Raw genomic sequence first — 19,683 nt, 5'->3', positions numbered from 1 at the left:
TGGTTTCGAAAATTAATTTGATTTCTGGGTCCGGTTCGATTTATTTTTAATTATTTTACTTAGGTTCCTTAACTTTTTCTCCATTTACTCAATAAAAATTAAAAATATTAATAGTAATGATATTTGATTTTGGGTTAATTAATTTATATATATTCATAATAGATTAAATTGCTGGAGTTTCATATTATTTCTTGAAAATTTTAACTGTTTTCAAATCGAAACTTCTGATGATATATTTGGGCTTAGGCCCAACTCGCAAACCTGGGCTCGATTTGGGATTTTTATTCTAATTGTAGCCCACACGATCAAAATTTCTGATTTTTGATTTAATAAAAATTCAAAGGTTTCGAAAATAAAAATTCGGGGTGTTTCAATACTATAGATGAACTGAAACCGGACCAAAACCGTTAGTTCAAAAATTTTGAACCGGAACTGACAGTTTTAAAGGTCGATTAAGATTTATGTGAATGTTAAAATTTAAACCTGAACCGGCGGTTCAGGTCTGGTTCGAACCAAAAATTTTCTATTTTTATTTTTAAAATGATAATCACTTAGCTTATTCTATACACCTCTAAACGTCTCAATAATATTTTACTACATGATATACTTTATTTAAGATTTTTTCTTAAAAAATACACTTTACTTTAAAAGTTAAAAATCTAAAAAAGTAAAATGGTTAAAAAAAGAAAAATATTTAGTCTAAAATTATATTTTTTTTAACTTTTTTTTCCTTTTAAAATTGTTTACTAAGTTCAAAATTACATTCTTTGAAGTATTTTTAAAAAAATTTTAATAATTTATTTAATTAATAACGGTAGACAAAATAAAGTGTTAGTTTATTTGATTATTTTATAAAATTAATTAATTTATTCTTACATGAGTATGAGCATTATAAAATTTATTTAAAATAAAATTTTACTAATATTTTTTTAAACTCATATTAATATTTTTGAAAGAAATATATAATATTAAAACCGATTTTTTTTTTTTGAAAAAAAAAACATATCTCTTCGAAAACTGTGATCGGGACCATCGATTCATTAGAATCGTGCTGGAACCAGTCACAATCGGAATGGAAACCGGCGATTCAAAGGTCGGTTCAAGTTCAGCATTTTAAAAATTTTGAACCGGCCATGTCTATTTGGATCAGTGGTTTGACACTCTTCTCCCTTAAATGAGGTCAAGGGTTTGATCATCATGCATGGAGTAAGTACTCACTGGGAGCAATTTATCTTTTCTTTGCGGACCCGATGCGAGAATGATTTAGTTCTAAACCAAGCCAATGGGCTGCGTATATTTGTTGTTACAATAAAAAAGAAAAATTACATTTTATTAGTTGATTGGATATAATTTCTAAAAACCATTTTTGAAATAAATACATGTAGATAATAAAAAAGAAAAAAAGTATATTCTTCTTTTTGTGTATGATTGTAGGAAAAATTGGAGATTTATTTGGTGAGATTATAAAATTTCTTTTATATAATCTTTTTTATAAATTAATTAACTTATTTATTTATTTTAAATTTGAAACTTAGAAAAATAGAGAAAAAATATTAGATCTTAGCATTATTTGCTTTGTAATTTTTATATATTGACTTGGCTGTAACTTTTTGTTTTTTTTGTCTATCAACATTAAATTTCATTAAATTACAAAATTTCCAGTTAAAAATGGAGTTTTTTTTTTGAAGTTAAAATTGATAACTTTTTAAATATAATTTGTTTCTTATTATATGCTAAGTCCCGAAAAAGAGTTCCATCCTTAATAATAATTTTTTTATTTTACTTTTTGTTACTAAATTAATTTGTAACTACTATCACTTTAATTTAGTAAGAGATTTATATCTCATTGCAATAAATATGTGGTCACTTGATGATTAGACATTTTAAATTTTCTGAATATATTTTATTATATTCTAAATCTGTTTGTTTTTTTAAAAAATAGTGTTTATAAAACTAGAAAAAAATTAAAACTATATATTTTTGTTTTGGATCACTTTTTGGGGTTTTAAGAATTTGTGTATATGTGCATATATTCCTTTTCAAAGTAATTACCATTATCAATTTAGATATCTGCTCATTTATTTTTTTTAACAAACAGTAAAAAATAATTTATTATTATTATTATTATTATTTTATTATAGTTGTATATAGATATCAATTTGAGGTTGAGGCGCCGCAAGTTAGAGATTGTGCAATGACTTGTTTTTTTTTTTTTTTGACACTTATTAAGGTTTTAGGAATATGCATTTATAAATTAGTGACTGAAGGATTAGATTTAAGAATTTAGTTGAATTTTATTTTGAGACCATTTCTTTATAAATAAAATAAAATTAAGCTCATTACAAGTAGCATATGCGAGAAAGTCAAATAAAAATTAAATAATTATATTTATTTTAATCTAAATAAAAATATATACTTTAATATTATATAGATAAAAAATTAAAAGCATACAAATAGAGTATGGCGTGCAAGGCACGTAAAAAAAAAAAAAAAGACTAATAATACTAAAGAATGAGGATTATTTATAGCCGCTCAATGCCTTTCTGTTTTGGTGGTTTGTGCCTATATATCACGTTGCTACCTAATGCTTAATAATTAATAAAATTTCCCTTATGTTTTACTTTTTTCGAAAACATTTTTGAAGACAAATATTTCTAAATTATTTAATTTTTATTATTTGATTGCAATATTTGCAATTAGTTAAAAATTAAAAATTAAAAATTTAATTTATAAGATTATAAAAATCTTTTTATTTTTATTATTTTAAAATTTTATTGTATATGAGAAAAATTTCATAAAAATAATAAAACACGGTTATTGCTCGTGAGTAATAATGGTTATTGGTGGCAGATGTTTATTAGCAATAATCAATAATGGTGTGTATTTATAAGTTTTCTTTATTGTTATAATAAACTTATCATTATTCATAAGATGTCTTTTCTGTCTTAAAAAAAAAAGATAATTTTTCCTCAAAAAAAATAATTTTCTTTTAAAAGTGGTTCAATTTTTACTTTAATTAGAAAACATTTGACTTTTTGAAAGTTTTATACATCAAAAATCTAAATATATTTTGCTTGCTTTTAAGTTGTTTTTAAAAAGAAATAAAAATTGAGTGAGCTTTTTATAAATTGTTAAATACTCTAATGTTTAATGTTTCATAGAGATTAAATAAATTTTTTAGACAATAATATCTATTATTTTTTTCCTCCAAATATAGTTAATTAAACAAATATTTTTTTTTTTCATTTGATTATAACCACAACTTTCATTTATTTAATTTCATAAATATATTAATTAGTCCTTAAAACTTTTGGAATTCTTAGACTAGTCCCTCTATTCCACGGGGGTGGCCACGGTTCTAGAACTGGCAGTTCCGGTTTTGGTTCCGGTACGATGACAAAACCGAAGGTTCCGATCGGTTTTTCGGCGAATCGTATAATTTTAAATTTTAAATTTTGAAGACCGGTTTTCAAAATTTAATAAATTTGTGAAAGTTATTTGTAAAAAAAATACACCTAAAAAATAAAAAAATACTTCAATTAAATTTATTTTTTTTAAAGACTTGAACATAATTATTTTTTTTAAAAAAATTCTTCAACTGAATTTATTTTTTATTTAAAAAAGTTTGAACATAATTTAAAAAAAAATAAAAAAAAACACAAAACTGACGGTTTCTAACAGTTAGAACTGCCGGTTTGAACCGGTTCGAACCGGCCGGAGAACCGGCGATTCCAATCCGGTTCCGACCGATTTTCTGGAACCGCCGGTTTCGGTTCCAGAAATCTGGAACCAGAACCGAACCGAAAATATCCAGTTTCGATTTCGGTTCGGACCAGTTTCGGTTCCCACCGGTTCCGGTTACGGTTCGGGACCAGTTCGAACTGACGGTTCCGGTTTCCGAAACCGTAATATGGCCACCCCTAATTCCACCACTGAGAGATTGTTAAGAGACAACAGCTCGCCGAAATACCGTTAAATTATTTAGTACTCTATTCAAAAAATATCATTGTTACTATTAGGTGGAAAGTAAATAGTAATTTAATACAAAACGTGAAAGGTAAATAGTAACATTTATATTAAATGATCAAATAGTCAACCATTGCCATATATTTAACTTCTAAAATAACAATTTTGAATGGAAGAATTAAATAATTTTACCCGACAAAAGTTTAAATCAATCAATGTATTTTTGTATTAAGAAAGATAAAGTTGTAATTTTTTTTTTTTTGAAAGGCAAAAGCCAACTTCATTAAGCAACATACAGAGAAGAAATAACATCCGGAATTGTTTCCCAAATTGTGAAGCGAGGGAAACGAATCGAAGCACGAGCTAAAACATGTGCAGCTCTATTTAAATGTCTACCAATCCATCTAACTCTAGTGTTAGGCCTAGTAACAAGTAAGGACCTGCAATCTTGAATAATAGACCCAAAAGAGGAGTTATCCAAGGCTGAAGAATGCAAAGCCAAAGCAAGCAGTTGACTGTCCGTGTAAATAACACCACCATCACTCAAGTACTGAGAAGAATAAATAATAGCTGAACGGCACGCCAAAGCTTCAGCCACTGCTGGATCGTGGACTCCATCCAAGAACCCTGAAACTGCCCCAAACCAACTACCTTCAGCAGTTTCCACAACGCCACCAAAACCAGTGAACCCTTCTTGCCGAAACAAAACAGCATCTATATATAAACTCCAACCGCCATTGGACAGAAAGGTTTGCAAACTGACAAGAGTGTTAACTTCATCAGCAACATATCTACCCGTTTGAGTGTGCAGATTCCTAAGATTATCCATTGATCTCCATTCCACCAAATGCGACACAACATTATAAACCAGCTGATTAGGGGAAATACCCTTAGAAGACCAAAAGAAATTATTCCTAGAATTCCAAATGTTCCATGCAATAAAAGAGAATAATTCTGCCACCTCTCTTCCGTTATGACTCGAAATATTCATGAAAACATTGGAAAAGGAATCTCCAGGAACTAAAGAGAAAACACCCACTACACTCTAACAACGAGAAGCCAAAGCGCAATGAAGCAAAGCATGATCCACAGATTCTATAGAAAAACATAAGGGACAAATGCTATCAATATCAACTCCTCTATGTTGAAGACATTGTTTAGTTGGCAAGACATTTCGCATAGCACGCCACATGAAATCACGAATTTTTGGAGGAATTTTCAGGCTCTAGATACGCTTCCATAACTCACTTTAAGTCACAGTAAGATCATAGGAGGCATGGCTAATATGGTAGCCGGATTTAACAGTATACATGCCTTTCTTATCAAAGTGCCATATTAGAGAATCTCTAGCATTAAACATACTAAGAGGAATAGAGAGAATAGCACTTACGTCGTGGGCAGAGAAATATTCCATGAGCCTTTCAATATTCCACCTTCTACCATCATCCAAAATCAAATCCGAGACTCTCAAGGCACCATCAACAAAAACAGCCCCATCATCAGCAATAAAAGATCCTTCTTTCGGGATCCAAGGATCACTACCAGCAAGAATACTCCTACCATCTCCCACCTTCCATCGAACACCCTTTTTCAACAAGTCAATAGTAGCAAAGATACTAGTCCAAACAAAGCTCGGGTTAGAACCCCTTGAAGCTTTCAAAAAATCCCCCAACGGAAAATATTTAGCTTTAAAAATACTATAGAACAAAGTATCAGTTTGCGTAAGCAAACGCCACCCCTGCTTGCCAAGCATAGCAACGTTAAACTGATAAAGGTCCCGAAAACCCATACCTCCCTTCATCTTTGATGCGGTCATCCTCTCCCACAAAAGCCAATTGATACCTCGACCCGAATCTTTCTTCCCATTCCACCAGTACTTGTTCATAATAACCTGTAATTCTTCACACAATGTACGAGGAAGAAGAAAAACAGACATACAATAAGACGGGATAGCTTGGGCAACAGATTTGATCAAAACCTCACGACCGGCTCTCGAAAGAAACCTGTTGTTCCAACTGTTAATCCGCTTCCAAAGCTTGTCTTTAATAAAGCTGAAAATCTGTTTTTTATTACGACCAATAAGTGAGGGAAGTCCCAAATAAGACCCACTACCAAGTGAGCAAGTAACTCCCAACAAAGTCGTAATGGTAGCTATAACCTCCCTGCGAACACACGGACTGAACAGGATACCAGATTTTTGAAAGTTTACAGATTGTCTTGAAGCTAATTCGTATTCCAACAAAATATTCTTGACAACATTTGCTTCTGCCACATTAGCTTCAAAAAAGAGAAGAGAATCATCTGCAAATAACAGGTGAGAAACCCGCGGACAACCCCTACCCACACTGCAACCATGTAATAATCTTCTATTTTTGGCATCCCTAAAAAGAGTGGTAAGCCCTTCAGCACAAATAAGAAAAAGATAGGGCGATATCGGATCCCCTTGACGAAGACCTCTACCAGGAACAACTGGCCCCACTAAAGAGCCGTTCAAATTAATCATATAGCTGACATTTGAAAAACACATAGTCATCCACTGAACCCACATCGCAGGAAAACCCATAGTAATCAACATAGCCTTCAGATAACTCCAATCCACTCTATCATAGGCCTTGCTAATCTCAATTTTTAACTCACAATAGCCAAGGTCTCCTGAACTTCTATTCTTCAAATTATGAACAGTCTCAAAAGCCATACAAACATTATCTGTAATTAGTCGATTAGGAACAAAAGCAGATTGATTGATAGCAATGATGTGTGGGAGGATTCTTTTAAGCCTATTCGCTAGAACTTTCGATACAATCTTATATAGCACATTACATAAAGCAATAGGCCTAAAGTCTTTCACACTTTCCGGAGCAGCAATTTTAGGAATGAGCACAATATTAGTTAAAGTTAGGGCAGGGGGAAATGTACCTTTCTGAAGCCAAGTCGAGCCTGTTTTAAAGATATCATCTCCAAGAATGTGCCAATATTTCTGAAGAAACGCAGGATTTAGCCCGTCCGGACCAGGAGCTTTATCCGGATGCATACTAAACAATGCCTCGTGAAATTCCTCTTCGCGAAAAGGCTCAACCAAGAAAGCCGAATCCTCATTTGAAACAACATGACTCGTAATTCCTAACAACCTGCTATAATCTGCTATACTGCTACTTTTAAATAGCTTCTCAAAATAATTCTGCACTAAATCTGACATATCTCCCAAATCAGATAACACTTGCCCATCCTCAGACTTCAATAACTTCACCTTGTTCAAAGCACGGCGTCCTTTAATATGCTTATGGAAGAATTTAGAATTTTTGTCACCATTTGTATACCAAAAGAGTTTGGCTTGCTGCTTCCTTCTAATTTCTTCAGTTAGAAGAATTTCATTCCACTCTTCCTTAAGCCTTGAAACTTCTGAACCATCTGCTACGCCCCCAAGAATTTCAAATTGTCTAACAATAATCCTCCTTCTCCCCCAAAAATGATGATTCCACCTCCTTCCCCACAATTTGATTGTAGAAATTAACGTTTCCTTTCTCTCCATAAAATCCGTATTACCCAGCCCCTCCCAACAGTCACGCACCACCATCTCAAACCCATCTTCAATAAGCCATGAATTGTCAAACCAAAATGACCGATTTGTAGGACCATCGTGAAACGAAGGAGAGACATCAACAAAAATGGCATAATGGTCTGAAATGGGTGTAACAAGAACAGTGGAAGCAGCATTAGGAAATAAAAAAGCAAAGTCAATGTTGCCCATAGCCCTATCAAGTTTCTATTGGATCTTTTGACCATTTGGATTAGTCCCAAACCAAGTAAAAAATGGGCCTGAAGAAACAATATCCACTAGCCCAGCTTCAGAAACTGCTTCTTTGAACCCACCCATTTAAAAGAAAATTAGGCCTAGGAGGCCCCCCCAATTTCTCACAACCCAACATAGTATCGTTGAAATCCCCCGAAATAAGCCACGGAAGGGACGAACGGATTGCCAAAGAGCGTAAGAGATCCCAAGAAGCCCTCCTTCTATTAGATTCGGGAAAGCCATAAAACCCAGTGTACCTCCAAAAAGTTCCATTATCATTTATTTTGCAATCGACAAAATTATTAGAAAATGACAATAAGGTTAAGTCCACATGGGACTTCCAATACAAACAAAGCCCACCACCTAACCCCACTCTATCCACACAAAAACAATTATCAAAAGAGATAAGCACTCTAACTTCCTCTAACCGACTAGCATGCATACGGGTTTCCAATAAAAAGACAATGTCAGGTTTATAATTAGTAACCAGATCATTCAGCACTCTAACTGCCTGAGGGTTGCCAATGCCTCGGCAGTTCCAACTTATTATCCTCATTGCTTCCGGCTATCCCGCTTCACGGGATCAGCCGATATCTTAGAAGCTGGAGCATTGCTGCCAACTTGATTTCCACCTAATAAATCGTTTGTCAAAGAAATATTAGCTGGTGGTGATTTATTTTTATCATTTTTATCACTTCTGGGCCTCTTCTTTGGATCACCATGTATAATAGGCCCACTATCATCCTCAAGCCCATCGATACTCATTCTTCCCATCGATTCAGTCTCAATCAATCTGAAATCATCACCTTCACCATTCAAATTCGAATTATTTCCAAAAAGTGAATTGCGATAAATCTGGGAATATAACGAACGAGAATCATCCCTTGCCGTAACTCCTGCCTTCAAACCCGCCGCGTTCCATGGCCTAATTTGAGGCTTACCATTTTCACACAGCCATTGACTAGGAGCTCGACGATTCCGGCGAGGGAAAGCCCGGAGCCATTCATCCCAACCAAAAATCAGTTCATCCGATTTCTTCCTCAAACGGATTTCACAGTACGAATCTGTGTGGCCAAGCAATCCACATAGATAGCAAAAGACAAAAATTCTTTCATACGAAAACCAGACATAAAAAGCTTCCCTTTTTACATCTAAAAGCTTCTTCTTTCTTCGTAACGGTTGACGAATGTCCAGAGTAGTTCTGATTCGCATGGAATAATCTTCCAGTTCGGCAGATTCAGTCAAGTATTTTGCATCATTGCTCACAAATTTGCCAACAAAATCTCCTAACGATTTCGCAACCTCTTCACGCATAAACCCAGGCTTCAAATTATTCACAATCACCCAAACATCAGCTGTAATCAAAGGAATCCTCAAAGGGTCTTCATCTGGTTTAATCTTACTCCGCACCAAGAGGTTTTTATTGAACAACCACGGAGCACCATCAACGGTACGATCCATATCCACCTGATTATAGAACCGAAAAAGAAATCTTTTTGCTCCAATATCAATAATCGTAATGCCCCCAAGAGGATGCCACAGATCTACTAACACAGATTTCATCGAGATAAAATTAATCGGGCTGTATGTAAGAAACATCCCGACGAGACAGAATTCAAAACCTTGATCAGCGATGACCGGAGCAATGTTGAAGGAAAGACCCTCCTCTTCCTTGTCATCGAGGGATCGATTATGAATATCTTGATCTATCGCAGATAAAGTTGTAATTATATCTATAGGCAAGGGATTAAATAATTATTTCTCTTAGTTAATATAATAAACTTGATTGGATTAGAGTGATGAGTGATAACTTCAATTAGCAATTAAAAAAACCCATTTCTACAAGCTTTTTGTACGATTTAATTAACTTGCTTCTAAAGCACTCATGTCCCACCTACCTATTAAGCTTAGCAAGCAACAAAGTACTCGTGTCCAAATCTAGGGTGTGGTTCAGTTGATAATGAATACTAAGTAAGGGGAAAGAATTTTTGAATTCGATCCAATTAAATGCAACTATAAACAAAGTAAAGAGTTTTAACTGATTAAATCTCAAACTGAATTAAATAGTCTCTCCTAATAAGATTCGGACACCGATAATTTATATCGAAAAAGTACTCGTGTTCATATTGATAAAAATAATATATATATATATATATATATATATATATATATATAGTTAAACATGTTTGTGATGGACAATAAAAAGTGGCTAAAAGCATTTTTGAGAAGCTCAACTTTCATAATTATTTCTATTAAACTATTATTTTCTTTTGAATAAATATATTTTTGTATAAGATGGAATTTATGACCGATAAACCCATCAAAGGAGACACAAATATAATGGGAGTGGAGGGACCTGGTTTAGTTGAGATTCGAAAAACATTGTCCAACTTCTCCACAACCAAATGCCAGCTGCTGAAATTACACATCTTTTAACGTTTGACATGAACAATATATTAAGTACATTTGTCTAAAGAAAAGGTCCTTCAGATGCCCTTTCCACCTCACTATCGGGCATAGTTGCTTTCATTCTTTGATTTTTAAATTTTATGGATGCCAATGGAGATGTCGAGATGTGATGGTGATGGTCATTTTCAGCACAGCAGAGTTGATTGTGAAGGTGGCGCTGTTTGTGATGATTATGGTGGAAGCATTAACGGTGGCGGTGGTGGTGCCATAGGGAGAGGTTAGATCAAGGGATGCAAAACGTTAGGCTTGAGGCTTGTTTGGCAATAATATTTTATCTAGCTTTTTTGTCCCCTAACGGTTTAATAGAAAAGAGAAGTCGTGCGACGGACTAGGATGCAAAGCAAAGGAATAACTGGGGATTAATAATGAAATTAATAATAAATTGAAGGACTAAAACAGATGTTTCTAGACCAACACCCAACCCAATGAATCCAGCAGGATCGATTATATTGACTTTTGTCTATGACAAGACATGTGAAGTCACGTGTAATATATATGCACCGGCACCGCTTTTATTTTATATTCTAGGCTTAGGTAGAAGTAGAACTGGAAAACGATCTGTGAGTTGTTCAAATCGATTGATATTCACTTGTTAAATTAAATAAAATTTAATATAAATTAACAATTTATATTCTTAAATTCAGAAATTTGTAAACAAAAATATATTAATATTATATAAATAATAATTTCTAAATTTTACGATATTTATCATAAAAATAAAATTAATTAAACCTAAAATGAAAATTTTAATATATAAAATAGCTATTAGCAAACTCCAGAGAAATGTATCAGGGATGGCTCTAGCTTCTAACCCAAAATTTTTTTACAATTTTATTCTATAAAATATAGAATATTTTCAATTTTACTTTAAAACAGTAAATTTTTTAATTTTGTCTTGCTAGATTTGAAAATTTTTCATCCCTAACTGTATTTTCTTCTCTCATTGGCTATATAGATATATATAATATTGAGATGATATATTATTAGTTGATTGAAAAGATAATATTAAATTTATAATTTTAGTTTGATGAGGCTTTTGGTTCATGAATAAATCAGAATTTGTTCGAATTAATCAAATTAAACGTAATAAATTATGAGCTTAATATGAAAATCAAACTTAATTTAAATTTGAATTATATGTTATTGAAGACTTAATAATATTGCATAATTAATCTTAGATACTTCGATATTCAAATAGGTTCGAGTTCATAATTTCTTAATTATTGTTTAAATTTCAAAAAATACGAATATAACACAGAAAATTAATGAATTATTACATGGACATATATTATTTTTCTTTTATCACAAAATTATAATTGAATAATTTAATAAAAATATTAACATTTTATGTTTATGTTAGTTTTGAAATTTAATAATTATATGATTTTGTTGTAATTATAATATTTAATTATAAATTTATATATTTAGGATATTTGAAAGTATTTTAATTAATCTTCAATTTATATAAAATTTACCATGAAAAATCACACACACACATATATATATATATATATATATATATATATATATATATATATAATAAAATAAATAAAATACCGAGAATATGAATTAAAAATACCAAATTAAAATAAAATCAATCTCTTTAAAAATAAAATACAAATTTAATTCTCATAACATGCATAAAAAGTTTTAACTTTTACCTCCTCAATTACATCTCTTAATTCTACTTAAAAAATAAATAAATAAACATTTCGCTGTGCCTAGTAGGCAGCTGCTGCTGGCTAGCACCACATGCTCTAACTATATAGGCATGTGGAGTTCAATGGCGAAACTCACCAAAGCAAATTGATAAATTAAACAAATGAAAGTCTAAAAACCATGAAATTGCAGCTACCTAAGCTTCGTTTCCAAGTATCAAATAAATAAACAAAAGAGACCTCGTTTACCGGTTAATAGAAATATATACGATCGATACAGAGATTACAGAGAGTGAGCAGTGAATATCTAGATAGATAAAACTATACAGCCAATTAATTATTGAAGACACAGTCGTTTGGTCAGATTTTGGTCTGCTGCCCATAAGTGATGTCTCAGTGATCAGTCATAGCTGGCGTTCACATTTAATTGAACCAACCCCACGCTCTCTTCTTCTAAAATATATCCATCTATTATTCTATTCTTTTTTCTTCTTCAAACTTATCTATTTATACGCTTTTCTTGCTTTGCTTCTACTTGAACCGGCACTTTCTAGTTTCAACTCCTTGCTTCTCATCATCCACAATGGCTTCCAAAAGTGTGTTCTTTCTGGCGGCTGCTTTTCTCTCTGTTACTTCTTCAATGGTATGGCTGTGTCCTTATCAATGTTACTGCTTTTCTCTCTGTCATTGCATTTGTGTTAATGGGTTTCTAAATTTTTCTTTTTGGTTTTCTTTACATTGTAGGCTTCATACCCTAGTGTTGATGAGTTCAAGGAAGAGGTTATTTTTTTTATTATTTAATGCACTGTTCTTGCAACTTATTTTTCTGGTTAATATACTGTGATTTGTGAATGGCAGTTCATTTCAAGCTTCTAAATGTGTTTTTGATCTCTAAATAAGACTGCATTTTAATATTGATTACAGGCTTTTTATTCCAGAGTAGTAGTAGCTCCAACACCAGCCCCTGCACCACCAGTGGTCAAGCCACCCATCACTAATCCACCAGTAGTGAAACCTAGTCCGCCGGTAGTCAAGCCACCAGTTTATTCTCCACCAGTGGTCAAGCCACCCATCACTAATCCACCAGTGGTGAAACCTAGTCCCCCGGTAGTCAAGCCACCAGTTTCTTCTCCACCAGTGGTCAAGCCACCAACTCCTACCACACCGGTCGTCAAGCCACCAGTTTCTTCTCCACCAGTGGTCAAGCCACCAACTCCTACCCCACCAGTCGTCAAGCCACCAGTTGCTACCCCGCCAGTGACCAAACCCCCCACTCCTTCACCACCACTAACCAAGCCACCAAGTAGTCCTGCACCAGTAACCAAACCACCCACCACTCCAACACCACCAGCATATAAGCCACCAGTGACGCCACCATCTGGTTCACCAATGCCCCCTCCGGTTAGAACAAGAGCAGGTAACGCATAGAAATTGAAGCTTAAATGTTATATTTGGTACACATCATGAAAAAGTTTGAATTTTTCTTATTTTATACATTGCGAGTGAAAATGGGTGTTGAAGATTAATTCTGTTGGTTGCAGATTGCCTCCCACTATGTGCAGAAAGATGCAAATTACATTCAAGAAAAAACATCTGTGAAAGAGCTTGCATGACATGCTGTGACAGGTGCAAATGTGTGCCCCCAGGAACTTACGGTAACAGAGAAAAATGTGGCAAGTGCTACACTAACATGACTACTCGTGGCAACAAACCCAAGTGCCCTTGAAATTTCAAGAAACTAAAACTACTTCTCTCTTCATATATATTATAGTTATAGATAAATGAAATATATCTTTCTAATTGTTATTTAAGTTTCAAGTCTCTAATGGAGAAAAAGAAATAAATGTTCTTGTTTCTGTTTCTGGCGTTAGATGCAGGTAGTATATATTAATTGAGCAATCAGTGTTATAAATATTGTACTGAGGCAAGTCTGTGCTTAGGTAGCTGTTTCCTTGAGTTTTAAATGCTGATTGCAGATATTAATATATGTTGTTGTTTCAGTAATATATAAACGGTCAGGTTTAAAATTGCATATAAAGTATTATAAGATTTCGAGTTTAAACCATTTCCACTGTAACTAAACTACCAGAAGAAAACAAGAAAAGAAATCATAGATCAAAATAATATAGATCGAGCTGCAAGTGAAGCATAGATCAATGATTTTTCAAATATGTTAAAGTTTTAAACTCTTCAAATCTTTTCATTATTGATATGAAATTAACTTTGATATTCTATTAGTATAAATTGATGCTCAAAGATTAGCAATAATAACTATGCTTCTATTATATCTTCCACTAGCCAAAATGCTTGGTTAAAAACCACTTTGTCATCTGCGTATTTATTTCCTCTGCAATTACCACCAGCAAGACACTGCTAGCCCAGCAATTAATTATTTTTTCATTTCGCCATAGGGCTTAGCACAGTTAAGCTTTTGGAGAAACCTGGTGTGGTTAGGGGCTCTGTATGAGTTGAATTGTTTAATAAATAAAATTAAATCCAAAACTAAAGATTCATTTTACTTCTACTCGACTTATATATTCAATCGGAAATCAATATGAAATGGAAATGGATAACCAATCAAATAAAATAAGGATAATATTGAAAAAATATTATTTATTATTTTTTAGAATATTCAAAACGATTTATACGTTGGAATAAAATAAACACTTTAAAAAGGAAATATATGAATGCATCTTTTATGAAATTTCTTTTGTTTTTTCCTTAGGCTCGTATTATATCATAAACCACTATCCAAAAGGTCGAAAGCATATTGATAGGTTTCATCATCCAAGAAAGTTATGTGCTTATACACGTTCCACCTCTTAAATTCCTATATAAAGAGGAAATTAGAAACACAAAGTGGGAACTCCTGGCTTAGCTCCAGCACCTGCTACTAATGCAAGCTCCCTTGCTTTTTTGCCATTTATGGTGATTGGATTTGTGGGTTTTGCTGTTTTATTTTTGGTGCTTAAATTGGTGAACTAATTTCTGCGTTGTTTTTTTTGATAATTAATGAGTTCATGTGTTTGTTAGATTGTTTAATTATGTTATATTAATAAAATTGTTCTGCCAGTTTGTGATTGTTTAATTATATTGAGGAAGAAATTTTATGTTGTACACTTCTAAATAGTCTCACTTTAATTTTATTAAAAATTATTATTATTATTATTAAAGGTCCTCAAGAATATACCATTAAGAGATATCTGATTCAAATTTCACGGCGGTTGGAGAAGGTTTATAAGGTAAATTGGAGAAAGTTTATAAGGTAAATGAGCGATCTTTCGTTATAATGTTTTCTGTTGTGTAGCTCATTTAAATTTCGATAAAAAAATATTTCTTAAACTTGAAAAATGGCCTGTTTAAAACTAAATGATATAATAATAGAAAGCAATGTCAGACTACCAAAGTGATAAACATAAAAATGCTGGGCTAATGGGCTTGATGTGGATTTATTCATTTTTTTATTTACCAAACGTTTGATTTTTGCAGTTAGACCATAGAAATGATATTTTCATCATTTACAAAAAAAATAGGAAGAATATATTTTTGTTATAGAATAAAAAATACAATATATAAAAGTTAACATAGAAGCTTGTTTTTTACTCGACAGATAAATATTTTTTTTCCAAAATCATTTCTAAATATAAGATTTTAATTTCTTATATTTATATTTCTTAGTGCTATGAAAATATTATGATATACTCATATTACATTTTTTATTAATGAATTATCAATTTTCTTTAAAGAAAAGGTTAGCTTATGAGTTGTTCTGAATAAATCATAGTCATATTATATTTTTCATTATTGAATTATCAATTTTTTCTAAAGAAAGGTTAGCTTATGAGTTTTTAGTAGATGTATTTGATTATTCAAATCATTGTTTGGAATATTTAACGAAGCAAATTTTCAAATTTGTCATTGATGTTATATTCACAATACTGAAATGTGTGGTTTCAAACTTGTTAACTTAAACATTACATTTAACTTCAATTAGCTAAATTAGAATCTAACCCTACATTACGAGGAAAAGGGGCCAAAAGAAAGCGAAATGGATTGCATCTTCACATGAATTTGTTGTATAAAAATTAAGGATTTAAAATTTGAAATTTAAAATCGTCGCTGTCGAAAGTGTTTTATTTGTCATCTCTGATGTGAGTGCAAAAACACATAAATAAATAGGGTTTTGCTAAATGACACAAGTTATGTGTAATATAATCATTCATATTTACAATTACACGTGTGGCATCAACAATATATCTAAAATGTTAAAATTTTTTTTTTAAGGATATTACAATCTTTCGAACCAAATATTAGAAATTGAAATAATTTAATACCTTTGTTTGCTCATAATAAAAAATAAAAAAGAAAAAAGAAAATAGGAGTTAAGCGACTTTGAGATCTATGATGCCGAGATATGCAAAAGCCAAGGCCCATAAAATAAGATCCATCTTCGGTATATCAAGCCCAATGCTCTACCAGAGTCCCGAGATCTAGTTTTGATTTTTCAAGATCCAAGTTCAGTTTTGATCTTTCTCGCATTCAACCAACTACTACTTTGCTGCAAGAAAATTAAGAACAGAAAACATAAAACAGAAGCAAGCATAAGCTAAGGAAAAGCGAAATGGTTAGTAGTGATGGGATCTTGGGGATCAAAGAAGGAGAAAGAATAAAAGCAGAAACTCTTAAAAGAAAGAAACGGCTAAAGAGACGAGAGAGATGGTTGGTAATACTTGGCGTGATCCTTCACGCAATTTATATGCTAAGCATTTTCGATATCTACTTCAAAACCCCAATTGTCCATGGCATGGATCCTGTCGAACCTCGCTTCAAGGCTCCAGCGAAACGTCTCGTGCTTCTAGTAGGTAGGATCTGCTATTAAGTACTATCTGTTTGATTATATGTTTAAATGAATGAAGATGTGAGTTTATTTTTCATGTTTTTTCCATCAATTTCAGTTCTTAAGAAAATTTGGGTTTGAAATTTGCTAATTGTGCGAAATGGGGTTTGCCCATTTGATATCCACTTTAATTATTTACTATAAAACATAAATATAAGGAGGAGAACATAATATTGGCGAGATGGGATTGTTTAATTAAGTTATACCTTTAGTTAACTTGATCTTAAATGTGAGTAACTGAGAAAAGCGCATGATCTTCTTGAACTTTAGTTCATAGTTTGGCATGTTAGATTGCTTATTGCTTATTGAAGCATAATTTATTTATTACGAAGAACAGGGAATGCTAATAAAATAAAAACGGTTGCTGGCCCTACTGGTTGTAATTTTTATTTTTTAAGTATTTAATTTTCAAAATTTACTCAGAAACTTCAGTTCTTAGACTGCTACAACTTTTTTTTTCTCTCTCTTTTTTTTTTTTTTTTTTTTTTTGGTTTGGTGGGGGTTGGGGGGAGGAGGATATTAGGGGTGTCAAAATGGGTCTGACACACGAACACGATTACCCTAACATGCGAAATAAACAGGTTAGGGTAGAAGTTAAACGGGTTACCCATTTTTGACACAAATATAAACGTGTTGTGTTGCAGGTTGCCACGCGGGTTAAGCAAGTGACCCGTTTATTTAAGAGGAAAGAGATAATTTTGGTGTCAATACAAATACTCCAATTAAAATCTATTTAAACTTTATTGTTGTAGTAATATTTTTTTTATTTCAGTCATGAATATTGAAAAATCTATGCATTTTATGTATGAAAAATTATTTTTAAATATGATTTGAATTAAATAGGTTAAAATTTAAAAATAATATAAGTAGGTTACATGGGTCATATACATGTCAACATGACTCACTTAACCTGTTTATGATATTAGACGGGTTACACGGGTTGTATATGGGTCAACGACCCACTTAACCTGTTTATAATATTAGTAGACAGGTTACACGTGTCATGTTCGTATCACCTACCTAATTTTCGTGTCGTGTTCATGTCGACAAATTTGAAACGATTATTAAATGGTTCGTGTTCGTGTTGACCCTAATTGTGTCACTCGCTAGGCGAATCCGTGTCGAACCCGACACGCGAACCCGTTTTAACACCCCTAGAGGATATTGTACAGGAAATTGTAGGTCCTTGACCTAGAGAAGTTCTCGATTTTCCTGTGCATAAAATGGCTACATTTGACCTAGGTTCTGGAATTGAACAGCTCTAAGCTGTTTTATAGTCGTCAGTTGTGTGTCAAGCTATACTAATAATTGGGTCTCTTATCATATTTCTTCTCAATTTTTTGTCCGCAAGGTCTTTTAATTACTTAGAATTATTCTTATATTTCTGTTAAAATCTTTGGTTGAAATGGCTGCAGCGGATGGTTTACGCACTGATAAGTTTTTTGAGCCGGATTCGGAGGGAAATTATAGAGCTCCATTTTTGAGAAGTATAATTAAAAGCCATGGTAGATGGGGAGTTTCACATGCTCGGCCCCCTACAGAATCAAGGCCTGGGCATGTTGCTATAATTGCTGGTTTCTATGAGGATCCTAGTGCTGTCACAAAAGGTGGTAACTTTATCATCCTGTACCATGTTAATGAATGAGTCATTATAAATCTTCAAATTCTTGTTCCTTTTTCATCAACTATATTGCTTTATACTGCATGATTGCTGATGTTGCACCCATCTGCTAAAGAGGTATTTTTGCATTTACAGGATGGAAAGCTAATCCAGTTGAATTTGATTCCGTTTTTAACCGAAGTAGGCACACATTTTCTTATGGAAGCCCAGATATTGTCCCAATATTCTGTGGTGCCTTGCCACACAGCACATGGAAGAGCTACCCTCATGAGTTTGAAGACTTTGCAACTGGTTTGTCATAACCTGTAATCACAAATTCTTTTCCGTAGAAATTTTATTTCATTTTTATTTATTCAAACATTAATAAACTGATGTAACTGAAATAAAGAAGAATTTTAGAAGGACTACTATAACCTATCTCAAGTCATATGATAATATCAAAGGAACCAAAAATTTTTATGTCCTAGTGCCCAGATTCTATATTTCTTACTTTTGTTCAATGCTTTATCAGTTGAATAGTGTTAATGCAGATGCTTCCTTTTTGGATGAGTGGTCTTTTGATCAATTTCAGAGCCTTCTGAATAGGTCCAATGAAGATCCAAAATTGAAGGAGTTACTTCTACAAGATAAGCTTGTTGTCTTTTTGCATCTACTTGGCTGTGATTCAAATGGTCATGCTCATCGGCCCTATTCATCTATCTATCTCAACAATGTCAAGGTTGTAGACCACGTAGCAGAACGCGTTTATGCTCTTCTTGAAGATTATTATAAGGACAATAGTACAGCATATATATTTACAGCTGATCATGGAATGAGTGATAAAGGTTTGTTTCAGAAAAAATGTGTATTTCTACCTGAGAATTCCATGTGTATCATCATCCATCAAATTTTTTTTTTTTGGGTAATGAGGACAGTATTCGGGAAATGAGAATGATAATTAAATCTAATTTGAGAATCAATATGACTGGTTGGCCTAATCTGAAATTCACCCAATTGACAACTTAACCACAAAGTATTTGTTCTACAGGCTTGAATATTGAGCATGATAAGAATGCATCTGTTTTCAATTCCTTAAAGTAGACTAGTTTACATGCTTTGCTTAAATCCATGTATGACCTTTGATAATGCTGTTCTCTAAGTTCCTCTGATTTATAGAGCCTGACATATGTTTCTACTCTTAGGTAGTCATGGAGACGGGCATCCTTCAAATACTGATACTCCTCTTGTTGTTTGGGGAGCAGGTGTCAAATATCCCAAGCCAACTTCGAGCGAAAACCACACT

General features: G+C 32.7%; 2 protein-coding genes across 2 annotated transcripts; both read left to right on the top strand.

The window, feature by feature from the left end:
* The first annotated feature begins 12,301 nt into the window (after positions 1 to 12,301).
* Positions 12,302 to 13,753, top strand: LOC105642083 (Gibberellin-regulated family protein). Its single transcript, XM_089716752.1, has 4 exons — positions 12,302 to 12,526; positions 12,628 to 12,663; positions 12,808 to 13,300; positions 13,425 to 13,753. Exons 1-4 carry the CDS (start codon positions 12,467 to 12,469, stop codon positions 13,607 to 13,609), a joined length of 774 nt encoding a protein of 257 aa, XP_089572878.1. The 5' UTR covers positions 12,302 to 12,466; the 3' UTR covers positions 13,610 to 13,753.
* A 2,611-nt stretch (positions 13,754 to 16,364) lies between these two features.
* On the top strand, positions 16,365 to 19,683 carry LOC149492493 (GPI ethanolamine phosphate transferase 1-like; the record flags this gene model as incomplete). The annotated part of the gene is given in 5 exon segments (XM_089716643.1): positions 16,365 to 16,745; positions 18,196 to 18,387; positions 18,537 to 18,692; positions 18,932 to 19,225; positions 19,583 to 19,683. Coding segments are annotated over 5 exon segments (984 nt in total), but the record flags the coding sequence as incomplete, so codon positions are not given.

This window comes from Jatropha curcas, chromosome 11 (genome assembly GCF_041381405.1).
Source record: "Jatropha curcas cultivar XTBG-Jc1 chromosome 11, XTBG_Jcur_1.0, whole genome shotgun sequence".
Classification (NCBI taxonomy): domain Eukaryota; kingdom Viridiplantae; phylum Streptophyta; class Magnoliopsida; order Malpighiales; family Euphorbiaceae; genus Jatropha; species Jatropha curcas.
Note: the sequence above shows the minus strand (reverse complement) of the source record. Positions and strands in the feature narration are given on the sequence as shown.

Coding starts and splice junctions, on each gene's coding strand:
- LOC105642083 (XM_089716752.1), top strand. CDS start 12,467: ATGGCTTCCAAAAGTGTGTTCTTTCTGGCGGCTGCTTTTCTCTCTGTT. Junction 12,527..12,627: donor TCTCTGTTACTTCTTCAATG/GTATGGCTGTGT, acceptor TTTACATTGTAG/GCTTCATACCCTAGTGTTGA. Junction 12,664..12,807: donor TTGATGAGTTCAAGGAAGAG/GTTATTTTTTTT, acceptor TATTGATTACAG/GCTTTTTATTCCAGAGTAGT.